This window comes from Semicossyphus pulcher, unplaced genomic scaffold (assembly GCF_022749685.1).
Source record: "Semicossyphus pulcher isolate SPU_LCO1_2020_fin unplaced genomic scaffold, fSemPul1.0.p SCAF_23, whole genome shotgun sequence".
Lineage (NCBI taxonomy): Eukaryota > Metazoa > Chordata > Actinopteri > Labriformes > Labridae > Semicossyphus > Semicossyphus pulcher.
Window position 1 is genome coordinate 10,127,180 of NW_027211697.1, and position 12,540 is coordinate 10,139,719.

The window sequence follows — 12,540 nt, forward strand, 5'->3', positions numbered from 1 at the left end:
ACTTCTTCTTCTACTCCTTCTTCATCTTCTTCTATTTTGTCTACTCCTTTTTCTTCTTCTTCTACTCCCTTTTCTACTTCTTCTTCTACTCCTTCTTCTTCTTCTTTGTCTACTCCTTTTTCTTCTTCTACTCCTCCTTCTTCTCCTCCTTCTTTTTCTACTTCTTCTTCTACTCCTCCTTCTTTTTCTCCTCCTTCTTCTCCTTCTTCTTCTACTCCTTCTTCTCCTCCTTCTCCTTCTCCTTCTACTCCTTCTCCTTCTTCTTCTACTACTCCTTCTTCTTATTATTTTTTTTAGGTGATACGTTTAATAATTAATAATTAATTTAACGAGTAATAAGTTTAATTTAAAACACGTAGACCTGAATAGTTTTGTGTTGTTGTATCACAAATCAGAAATTCAGCAGCCTTGATATCAATGTACTTTAAAGGTCATTGCTGAACAGATAGTGAAATGTCATGATGTTCTCTCTTTCACAGGGAGACACTGTGGTTGATTGCTTTGAAGTGTCTTCCTCTGAGCCTCTCCTCTCACAAGGTACAGCTTTTTTATCTGTAATCTAGTGTGTTTGAGTATCGCAGCTCTCTCTGAATGTGTCTGATCCCTCTCCTTATCCTTGTTATCTCTGCAGTGAGCCACTGTCTGACGGACGCCTCAACAAGAGGGGTTGCAATGATACCCAAGCTGGCATTGGATGTCATTTCCTGTGAAGTGATGCGTGTGCTTCAGCTGACAGACAGCTGCATTGTGCCAATCAGCTATCAAGTCCCTCGCAAGGTGTGTTTTTGCACAGTGCGACTGACATATGGACACATAAAGCAGATTCAGGTTATCTACATGTTTGCATTTGTGTATTCATGCATGCATATTTCATGTTTCCAGCATTCAGGACAGGAGTTTCATGACGATCTCTACCCGGATACAGTGGGCGCAACTCCAGCCATGTCTGCAGAGGAGTGGTGGCAGGGAGGGAACAAGCAGGTAAACTGACATCACTCCTCTCTCAACAAGTTTATCCGGTCTTCACCTTGTGCAGACACTTTAAAAATCTGTGTCATTAGCAGTTAACAGCTACGTCTTATTGTCCACAGGTGGAGAGAGTCAGCCTTAACCCGGCCAAACAGCCCAAACCGAAGGCCTCACCTGCAAAACAGACGCCTGCAAAGAAGGAGCTGGCCAGTGCGGGGAGCAAGGAGGTGATACACATTGTGCAGCGGATCATTAAGTTTCCACAGATTATCCGTCAGTAATAACGGCACTAGTGCACCCTCATTGGGATTTCTGTGACATGTTGATTCTTACTGTCCTACAGGATCCAGCGCGTGGATGCTCCACCTCCAGCAGCCCCCTGAGCACTCCCAGCAGCAGCGCCGCCCCGTCCCGCTCTCCCTCCACCACCTCCGGCCTCTCCTCTGGCTTCGTCCCAAGTCCGAGTCCCAGCCAGAGCGTCAAGGCCATCCAAAGCATGCTGGGTATGAACACAAACACCTGAAATCTCTTTACTATGCTCATTTTATAACGAGGTTTCTACAGTGACAAAGAATGATCTCTGATCCAGGGCCAACCTCCAAGTTCCGTCACATCCAGGGTGCAGTGATGCATCGGGACACGCACATCACCAACTTGCAAGGCCTCAACCTGACAACGCCGGGCGAATGCGACGGCTTCTGTGTGAACCGTGAACGTGTGGCCGTGCCACTCGCCATCTCCGGGGGCCAGATCGCTGTATTTGAGGTATGGCAGCAGCTGGAAATTAAATCGTACTGTGAGGAGATTTTAACTGGTTATGAAACAGACTCAATTTATTCCTGATGCCTCGATACGACCTACAGAAGCAAACGACACCATCAGTTAGGATTGACTGTTTCCTCCTCTCCTCTCCTCAGCGCTCTCAGCCTGGTAAACTCCCTTACACAGCCCTGCCCACCATCCAAAACTCTGTCAGTGTGGTCGACTTCTCTTGGGACCCGTTTGACATGCAACGGCTTGCAGTGGGTAAGTGGATACATGTACTCTGTATGTGTTTGCAGCTGTATTGTGCGTGAGTGAGATTTGACTTTTCGTACATCTGTGTCTCTGTCCGTGCTAGCTGGAGATGATGCAAAGATCCGGGTGTGGCAGGTACCACAGGGAGGGCTGACTGAGACCCTGACCGAGCCTGAGCTCATCTTACAAGGTAGGAGAGGAAACGTACTGAAGTTCTCTACAACAAAGTAAAAGTCAAGATGATTGACAGCTGCTGTGACCCCTTGTAGGCCACACAGAGAAGATTTACTCCATCAAGTTCCACCCTCTGGCAAGCGGCCTCCTGGTGTCTTCATCCTACGATCTGACAGTCAGACTGTGGGACCTGGAGAGCGGGGATCAGGTCAACCTCCTCACTGGACACGAGGACCAGGTGGGTGATGAAGCTGCACCTCACAGGCAAAACATGATGGATATTGATTTTCACAGCAGTTGTGACCGGCTCTCCTGCACATAATGGAGTGAATACACTTTCTTCTTCTTTGCCTTCTTTCTTCCTCTTGTGGATCATATGCAGATCTTTGCCATGGCATGGAGCCCGGATGGCAAGCTCCTAGCCACAGTGTGCAAGGATGGGAAAGTTCGCATCTATGACCCCCGCAAGTCCACTGCACCAGTGCAGGTATGTTTAACACATTAGAATATATGGAAGGATACGATTAAAACAGGTGATTCGTCTTTGGATGCTTGCAGTTACTTTGTAAGTGTTTGTGTAGTTCTGCGCGTGGTTTGTCTAAGTGGTGTTGCCGTACCTGTACCTTGCGTGTCTCCATGGTTGAACGTAGAGCAAAAGTGTATCAGTTCATTAAGTGGTGGTAATGATGGCTACGGCTACAGCAGAGAAGGATGGCGATTCATCACCTGAGCACTCATGGCCATATCTTCAGCCCATGTTTGAGGTCTTTGAAATGAGAATTGATTTGTATTGTTTTAATTGTTCGCTCTGTGTACCGCGCACAAACTTCATCACAGCCTGTTGTTTTGGAGCTGCCAATCTGGAAGTCTTTAAGCATGTGAGTTGTGTAAACAAAATGTAAACAATGTCATCATCAACATAACGCAACGCACTCATGCATTGTGTTTTGAGATTAAAAAAAAGTCATTTGAATACTTATTTTTAAAATCAAATCGAATCGAATAATTTCCTTGAGAAACGAGTATCTATACTTTGACTCAAGGAATGACGTTGTGTACTTTGTCCACAACTGAACAGACAGGAAGCAGCGCATTAAAATACTTTGACTGTTTTCTGTTTTCTAGGAGGGCCCGGGTCCTGAGGGCCACAGGGGAGCTCGTGTTGTGTGGGTGTGCGAGGGCAAATACCTGTTGGTGTCAGGATTCGACAGGTACTGAACAGGGCTTTTTTTATTAAAGTGGCATGAAGCAGGCAAAAACAATAAAGAACTTTAATCATGTACATCAGTGTTATCGGAGCAGCAGTGACTCTTCCTCGTTGTCCTTCTGCAGCCGCAGTGAGAGAGGACTGTACCTGTACTCTGCTGACTCCCTGTCCTCTGGAGCCGTAGCCAACACTTCTGCAGACGCCTCCCCCTCTACGCTCATCCCATTCTACGACCCCGACACCAGTGTGGTCATCCTGACTGGAAAAGTAAGCAAATATATATATATAAAAAGAAACTAGAGGAATAGATTATCTTTATGATGGACAAGGTGTGCTGTTGTAAAAATGTATTTCAGTAATATATATATATTTTATCAGGGTGATACCAGAGTTCACATTTATGAGGTTGTCCCTGAAGATCCATACTTCATTGATTGCAGCAGTTTTCACTCTCCCGAGCCACACAAGGTACTGAGCTATCTTGTAGTTTTCTTTCTAAAACCTGAGTCATCTTAATTTTGTTGTATTTTTTTAATATTTATTGAACTCTGACGCTTCCTGATTGTTTCCTGTCTGCAGGGCTTGGCCTTTCTTCCCAAGACGGAGTGCAATGTGCGCGATGTGGAGATAGCTGTCGCTCTAATGCTCACCAAATCAACCATAGAGCCAGTGGCCTTTAGGGTGCCTCGCGTCAAGGTGAGACAACTCCACCACCTAGTGGACACAGAGGGATACTGCATGCCTTCCTTCCTAGTGTTTTCTTTTCCTAATGGGGCCAGGGGAAGATGGTATAACTGTTTTTGTGTGTGGTTTCCAGAAAGAGTTTTTCCAGGACGACGTGTTCACAGACACAGCGGTGTTTTGGGAACCTGCACTCACTGCCGCTGCCTGGCTGTCGGGCATCAACGGCCGTCACAAGAAGATGAGCCTGAAGCCCAAAGACATGACACCAGGTGCGGAAACAGATGCAACCATTAATTCAGTGATGGATATGTCCTGCGATGTTCCTGTTTTTGATCCTGTGTGTTTTTTTTCTGTCAGTGAGTGAGGCGCCCAAAGAGGCTCCAGTTAGGAAATACCTGCCGTCATCTGTTTACCTGGAGGAGAAGACTGATGAGCAGAAGAAAGAGGAGGTGAGGATGAGCTCATGTTTTGTTTAAGACTATTTAGAGGTTTTAGCCACATCAAAATCCTCACATAGTAGTTGGTGAATAAAGGTAGCCGTGTTTGCCACTGATTGTGTGTGTGTGTCACACAGCTGCTCAGTGCTATGGTGGCTAAGCTGGGCAACATGGACGACCCGCTGCCACAGGAGTCCTTCGAGGGGGTAGACGAGGACGAGTGGGTGAGTAGATGTAAACAGCTTTGGAGATAAATATCTGCAGTAATTGCTAACCTGCTAACCTGATGCTCATAATATTCAGTACACATGAGGCTTGGTTGGGATTATACTCTCAAGGTTTGATCATGTTTTGTCTTCCTTGTTTTTAGCACGGCTTTATAACTTCAAATGTTCAAAGGCTAGTTTATGTTAGCTTAAGCTTTATGATTATTCAGCTTTATGGTTTTTTAAGGATGGCTAGAATAGATACCCCACAATTACTACCATTTTGTTAATATTTGTCTGACATCATGAAAGACCATTCAACATTTTAGAATTTGAATTATATAGTTTTCAATGCAATTTACACTGAAGTGGCATTATATTTTATGTAATATCAGTGCAAATAAATATATGTGGCATATGTTGGCAAAAAAAAAAGATTATATTCAGTGGAAGCTACTGAATTATGTCAGAAATAACAACATACTTTGAAGTTGTAATCTTGAACATCTCAGTTTTGATCTCTTTGGCGCCACCTATGGCGATAAACGGTAATTGCAGGAGCACACGTCCCAGATATCCAGACAGTGCTGCATGTGTGACGTCCACGGTTGGCTCCGGTTGTAACTCTTGATTTTCCTCGCTGACGGTCGCTTTCCTTTTTAGACTGTTTGCTTCATCTGAGCGTCGAATTTGTTTCTTTTTCTCTGGATTTTCACTTCTTGTTGAAGTTGTATCTGTAGTCATCCATCTTTTCTTTGTTTGTTCAGCCATAGTAGATTACTGTTTACTCGCAACACTTGCAGAGACCGGAAAAGCAGCCACTTAGCTCCGCCTACCCTCTCTGGCAGACCAACCACTGCTGGATGATGGGAAACGCGTCACTAAACACAAAAGTCGCCACAGACAGCCAGTCTGTATAACTGCAAATGCAAAGGCTTTCATCAGCGGGCCATAGGCTCAATCACTATTGTGTTACCTCATTCAGCGATAGATAGTGACTAAACAGTCATTTATTTAAATGAAAATAATTGAGATTATCACTTTAAAGTTATTAAATCTTTAAAAAGCGCTTCACGTAAATACTGAGACTGTTTAATGAAGGTTTAAAGTAATGCTAATTTACTTAATGTCTGTAGTCCATCTTGCCTAACTGTGACTGTTGTGTCCTGTAGGATGACTAAAGAGGACGCCATCTTGCCTTTGGTTTATTCTTGGTGCCAACAGTGAAAAGGAGACAATGAATCAAACATCAGGCCTGCTGCCATTTGCGTGTGCGACGGTGCCATAGAAACGTCCTCTGAGCTCAGCCTACTGAACACTGTACAATGGGAAAGTATAAATCACAAAAACTGTAACAACTTTTTAATGGCTATGTATCGCAATATCTGTTAAGGTTTGGAAAATCAAATGTCATGGCGTCTAGTTGGTGTCTGTCGTATTGGACTGCATGGGATTTGATATGGAAATTATGTTCAGCTGTTATTCTTGAATACATCAGAAATCACTCTGGGATGAATCTGGAATCATAACTGCTCTGTTATGTTAATGAAGACTGCACACACAGTACAAGATAATGTAACAAATCAGAAAATATATACACAATCATGTATAACAGGTAAACCACTTTTATAAGTCAGTGCAAGGTTAATTAAACAGCAGGCAATCTTAGCAATAATACTCCTGGTTCATGCTACATTACCAGTTACACTTCAATATTTTTTATCTTCTCTTGCATGACGATACACTCTAAGGGTCCTAATATAACAAATAACAGCTTCCTCTTGTGCTCAGTCTCTTATTTTCTGATCCCACCATACGAAAGTCGCGCTCTGTGTGCACACTTACCTCCACAGTGGACCGCTGCATGCTTTTTTTCTACTGGCCAGTCATATGAGCACGCTTAGTCACAATGTGTCTTTAAAGGATGTACTGTTAATGTTGTCATTGAACATCATGGATCTGAAAACGTCTTCCCATTTGGTCAGGTTATAACCACTGACTGTATATATAGATGGACGACGCGTCTCCATCTGCTATCATTGTAAGAAATCGATGCCAAAAATAGCCCCTGTGACAGGCGATGGTGCGATGGTGATGTCATTTGGACACACTTAATTTACCGAAAAAAATGATTCAATGCGTCGGAGTATTAAACAGCAGAACAGCTTCTTGTGTTGGTCTGCAGCAGACGTTCACAGGTATGGAAACTTCAATGACTGTTGTGATTGTTTTAGTTGCGTCCTCCTCTCGATTGGCTGCAGGAGCCGGATTTGTCAACAGAGCTGTCAATCATCCTTTTTACAGCATCAAATAACTAATTAAAGCTAAACTTGTCCGAAAACACGCCGACATAAATCAGCATGATAAGAACTAACTATAATGAAAAATTAATTTGACATGTATTTTCAATTTTATAGTTTGACTCATGTCCCATCTGTTAACATGGAGAAGGCGGGCTTTATGAACTATATTGCAGCCAGTCAGCAGGGGGCGCTCCAAATGTTTTGGCTTCACTTTAAGGGAGCCGTCATGTCGTCCATCTTCTTATACAGTGGGCTTTAAACACACACACACACACAAGCCTTTAGCTGCAAAAACCACACTGAGGATACAACAGGGTCACCAGTGTTCATGTTTTTCGATGAACTGGAATTTATAACGACAAAAACATTAAGTTCTCTTTTCTTTGTTAGCCGGTGATACAATAAAATATCATTTACCATGATAATGTGTTTCTGTTTAAGATATATAGATACATGTTTTGCCATCCAGTAGTCATATTATAGTCCTATAAGTAAGGGATAAGGGTCAATGAAATGTTTTTTGTTATGCATTAAAAAGCCAAACCACCTCCTTTTTGGAGTTTTTAGAGGGGCCTTTGTACATCAGAGATAATCGTTTCCTTTCTCTTTTTCTCATTTGCTGGGCGGTTAAACTTTTAATCATGATCTTTGTTGGTTTTCAGACTGTTTGGGGACATTCCTCACATAAATGAGCTAATCTTTCTTATCTAATGTTTATTAGCAGTAAGTAATCGTAGACTAAAACAGGACAGTATTAATAACCTTCAATGCAGCCATAACAGCAATCTTGTAAGTTCCAATCAGGGTTACAGCAATAGCGTCAACAATCCAGGCTTTTTACAACCTCCGATGAACTGAAGTGAACCATCGATTCAGCCGTGCGTGGTCGTGCACATCACGTTGTACACATGAACTGCAGGTGTCGTCAGTGTTTGTGTGATATGTGCTGTATGTGCTTGTGATTCTTGAACGCCATACTTTGTATTATTTGGACTGGATTAGCTTGCCTTCCATTGTGTGAAAAAAAGAACCTTCTTTTTATACAGTGAGTAAAGCATTGTTTTTTTTTTGCTGTCTTACTTGAGTAATGGTATGTGGATTTTTTTCAATATTGTCTTTCAATAAACACCTTTTGAACCCATTATTACTCGTCTTTTTGTCATATGGTCACCATAGCAACCACAGTGAATAGATAGCCTATGGCAACAGTTTATAAGTTTGTTTCTGAGCTTGTGTGCATTATGGGCTCTTCTGAAAGTGACACAGAAAACAAGTGCATTAAAGTACAATACACAATAAGTTCAAGCATACATTTATATGTTTCTAAAATGAACCCTAATAAAAGTGGATTGCACACAAAAAGAGCCTTCAGTCAGTCAGTCTGTCAGTCTGTTTAGTCAGAGCTATCTCCAATCTAGGAACTGTGCACCTCATTCTGTTTTGCTCCGATTTATGTATGACCCCTTAAGAAGGCCTTAACACTTTGGCCAAGGATAGATGGGAAAAAAAGCCTTTTTTCAAATACACTTTGAACAACTAAACTAAACATGAGATAATACTTCATTGATCCCCAGGGGGGAAATCCGAGTGTTTCAGCAGTACAAAGACAAAACGGCAAGTATGTAAGTACAGTATAAGAATAAAAAAGGATAAAATAAATAAAAATACAAGGTACATACAACTGTTACACAAGTAGAAATAGGTGACAAGATAAAGTGACAAGTTAAAGTGACAGTTATGGGATACAGTGACATGGTATGCTATGCAGGATGAGATAATACAGTATGGTATGAGGTCTAATGTTAACGATATGGTACAACATAAGGTGCAGTATAAAAGTGGCAAATAAATGCAGTGCTATACAGTAATATAACGGTAAAAATTGCAATTATATAGTATAATATAGTGTAATATAATATAATATACAGTATGGTATGGTAATCATGATGTAATAATTTATATTATGAACAGATACAGTACAGAATACTACTATATAATATACTATACTATATTATACTATAACAGTCACTATTAACAGTAATAATAGTATAAAATAGACTACATTTGTCTTAAAATTGTATATGTTAATTTCAGGGAAATACAGAGTTAACATGACTTTTTAGGGACATGAGATGGGATTAATTTAATTAGCAACAACTCTGCTGTAAGTTAGATAGTTGCCCTCATTAATCATGCTACCATTACATAACAGCGAATGTGTTGTCTCGCCTTAGTAGCAGTTTTAACAACTTTAGAGCAGTTTTAAGCAAGTGTAGTCAGAGCCCTGAACTACAAGCTGCAGTTTGACCTCCTTGCCAGCAGGTGTCAATGTAACAAATCTCGCCGTCCATCTGCTTTATCTTGTTTTTTTTGTTGTCGACTCTTCCTTGAACTTTGACCCATAAGTAACCTTCAATTAAGCGTACATGTGTGAAAACACACGGTACACACTGTACGAGGGGACTTTATAATTCTGTACAATGGTAAGTAAACAGTTTATATTTGTCGGTTTTATATTTCCAGAGACAACGCTGACGTCAGCAAGTCAGAGAGGTGTAATGCTAGGTAGCATTAGCATGAGACGTTGGCTAGCTTTTTCACCAAAAACGTTACATAAGACAGCTGCCTCTTCCTAACTGAAAATGTGTTAATTTTATTAAGGAAGCCAAAAGCATATTCAAGATAGGGTGGCGGTTTGAATGGAAACGCTGTCACAGTGTTAACAGCTGTAATAAAGGTGACTTCATCCACAGCTGCTGACACCTACTACCTCAGGCTGACATCAGTTTTATTGTCTCTGGACTGACGTTTGATTTTGTTAAATGAGGACTACTGACAGACCTTCACTGCATTCTTGAAGTTGCGTTTCTTTTTCTCTGCAGGCTAAATACCTCGCACAGATCATTGTAATGGGAGCACAGGTGGTGGGACGTGCCTTTGCTCGTGCTTTAAAGCAAGAATATGCAGGTATGATCCATGATGTGGCCGACATAGTTATTCAAACTTTGATCCTGTTTTGATGCAGATTTTTTCAATTATCAGCGTACAACACAATGTGGTAAACAAATGCAACATCTGCAAGAATATACTGAGGCTCAAAGTCATCAAATGATTCAGAGACACACACGACATAACGTGAGACACAGACACGACATAACGTGAGACACACACTATTGGAGGTGAGACACAGACACAATTAGACGTGAGACACAGACACAATTAGACGTGAGACACGGACACAATTAGACGTGAGACAGAGACACGATATAACGTGAGACACAGACACGACATAACGTTAGACACAAACACTGTTGGAGGTGAGACAAACACGATAAGACGTGAGACACAGACACAATTAGACGTGTGACAGACACAATTAGACGTGAGACACAGACACAATTAGACGTGAGACACAGACACAATTAGACGTGAGACACAGACACGATTAGACGTGAGACAAACACGATAAGACGTGAGACACAGACACGATTAGACGTGAGACACAGCCACAATATTACGTGAGATACAGACACGATTAAATGTGAGACACAGACACGATTAGACGTGAGACACAGACACGATTAGACATGAGACAGACACGATTAAATGTGAGACACGATTACATTGTTTCACAACCTGTTCTGAATTGTACATTTGGAGAACAGAATTCTGAAAACAAAAGCCCAAACCATATCACCAAGATATATCTTGCTTGCATATTCTTTTAGATTGTCTGATAGAACAAAATTCTGTGTGTGTGTTGTGTTTTCTCTCACAGCCAGTCAGGCAGCGGCGAACGCCAGGAGTCGTGCAGGTCAGCAGTCTGCTGCAGCCTCGAGCATCACTGGGATGAGCCTGCAAGAGGCACAGCAAATCCTCAACATCTCCACACTCACTCCTGAAGAGATTCAGAAGGTACAAACACACTCTTTCTTGGAGTGCTGGAAGAGACCAAGTATTTGTAGTGCAGAGCCATTAAGCCTTATATGTAGTGTTCCCAGATTTTTCCATTCTAGTCAAATATCTGTTTAAAGACACAATCTTGAAGATTTTCATTTAAATAAATGTGTGGTAAGTCACTATCTATCGCTGAATGAGGTAACACAAAGGTGATTGAGCCTTTGGCCCACTGATGAAAGCCTTTACATTTGCAGTATACAGTATTGTTATGGACTGGGTGTCTGAGGCGACTTTCACGCTAAAAATCACAAGCGGTGCCCAGCAAGTTGCGAGTAAACGGTAATCTACTATGGCTAAACAAACAAAGAAAAGATGGATGACTAGATGCAACTTCAAAAATAAATCCAAAGAAAAATAAACAAATTTGATGCTCAGATGAAGCAAACAGTCTGAAAAGGAAAGCGACCGTCAGCCAGGAAAATCAAGAGTTACAGCCGGAGCCAACCGTGGACGTCTGAGTATGTGCAAAGTGTACTTCTGCAGTTACCTTTTATTGCAAAGGTGCCGCCAAAGAGAACGTTTAGAGAATTCTTCATTTGCTGAAGTTCACTTGTGCCAAACATGCATAATGTGCTGCTTTGTCTGCATGACTGAGACCTTTTGTTTTACAGTGGATCTCATTAAGTTTGGGCTACAAAGATTAAAACACGGATACCCCAGCTTCTCCATATCTGTGTCAAATGCTCACAATGATCAGAAAACGTGATCACTAACACTGAAGTGTTTATCTCTTGCAGAACTATGAGCACCTTTTTAAAGTCAATGACAAGGCAGTGGGCGGTTCATTTTACCTACAATCAAAAGTGAGTATGTTTTTTAATTTAGCCTAAATATGCAAGATATGTCACCTTGTAGTTATTGAAGAATTGTGCAGTTACATGATGATTTTCAGATGTAGTAGTTGATGTAGTAGTTACTCATCTTTAAGAGGAGCTGTTCAGTACAATGATCTTTAGTTCCACCCTCAAGGATTCAGTTTCAGTAGCACAATTTAGGTCATGTAAATGGTATTGGAGCATGTGCAGCTGGGAACATTGATTCCCATCATCACTCTGTTTACTAGTTTTGCTCATAACATCCTTTCAAACAATGAATAGTTCTCTTTGTGTCTGTGATAAATGATCACTCATGTGGTTCTCAGTGAATGGGGTGAATCCACTGTGATGTCGATCATGTTTGAAAGGATGGTTGTTACTTATTTTATCTCTCACCCTGTCACTACTGCTCTGAGTGAACCATAGTGCGTCTTCCTTTTCTTTCAGTCGTCCCTTTTTTATGTTAATTATTCTTTGTGTTTTTGTCTGCAGGTAGTGCGGGCTAAAGAGCGTCTAGACGAGGAACTAAGTATCCAGACGCAAGATAAAAAGCAGTCAGAGAAAAATCCGGAAACATGAAGTATGAAACGATGTTCTCCCTGTCTTTCCTCTCCCCATCCTCTGTAAATTATAACCCAATAAAAGCCTTCTCTTTTTCTCTTGGCTTCAGTTTGTGGCATTGTTGGACACATGTTTATTCCACCTTATTACAGAGAACATCAAGTCTCCCCTGTAGTGGAGTTAATATCATGCTTATTGTAGTGGCCA

General features: G+C 41.5%; 2 protein-coding genes across 2 annotated transcripts in view; both read left to right on the forward strand.

Moving 5' to 3' along the window:
* coro7 (coronin 7) overlaps nt 1–8,138 on the forward strand; it is a 119,778-nt gene extending 111,640 nt beyond the window's left edge. The window contains exons 11-28 of the mRNA XM_069674453.1: nt 480–537; nt 632–777; nt 883–981; nt 1,092–1,196; nt 1,313–1,472; nt 1,559–1,734; nt 1,887–1,995; nt 2,090–2,176; nt 2,256–2,398; nt 2,543–2,647; nt 3,286–3,371; nt 3,493–3,634; nt 3,746–3,835; nt 3,947–4,063; nt 4,185–4,320; nt 4,409–4,500; nt 4,626–4,712; nt 5,867–8,138. Coding sequence (XP_069530554.1) covers nt 480–537; nt 632–777; nt 883–981; nt 1,092–1,196; nt 1,313–1,472; nt 1,559–1,734; nt 1,887–1,995; nt 2,090–2,176; nt 2,256–2,398; nt 2,543–2,647; nt 3,286–3,371; nt 3,493–3,634; nt 3,746–3,835; nt 3,947–4,063; nt 4,185–4,320; nt 4,409–4,500; nt 4,626–4,712; nt 5,867–5,875 — 1,947 coding nt within the window. The 3' untranslated portion in view covers nt 5,876–8,138. The remainder of the gene's footprint in view (nt 1–479; nt 538–631; nt 778–882; nt 982–1,091; nt 1,197–1,312; nt 1,473–1,558; nt 1,735–1,886; nt 1,996–2,089; nt 2,177–2,255; nt 2,399–2,542; nt 2,648–3,285; nt 3,372–3,492; nt 3,635–3,745; nt 3,836–3,946; nt 4,064–4,184; nt 4,321–4,408; nt 4,501–4,625; nt 4,713–5,866) is intronic.
* Nucleotides 8,139–9,385: 1,247 nt separating this feature from the next.
* On the forward strand, nt 9,386–12,430 carry pam16 (presequence translocase associated motor 16). Its single transcript, XM_069674454.1, has 5 exons — nt 9,386–9,480; nt 9,880–9,964; nt 10,776–10,912; nt 11,695–11,760; nt 12,265–12,430. The coding sequence occupies exons 1-5, from the start codon at nt 9,478–9,480 to the stop codon at nt 12,349–12,351; spliced, it is 378 nt and encodes a 125-aa protein (XP_069530555.1). The 5' UTR covers nt 9,386–9,477; the 3' UTR covers nt 12,352–12,430.
* Nucleotides 12,431–12,540: the final 110 nt, after the last annotated feature.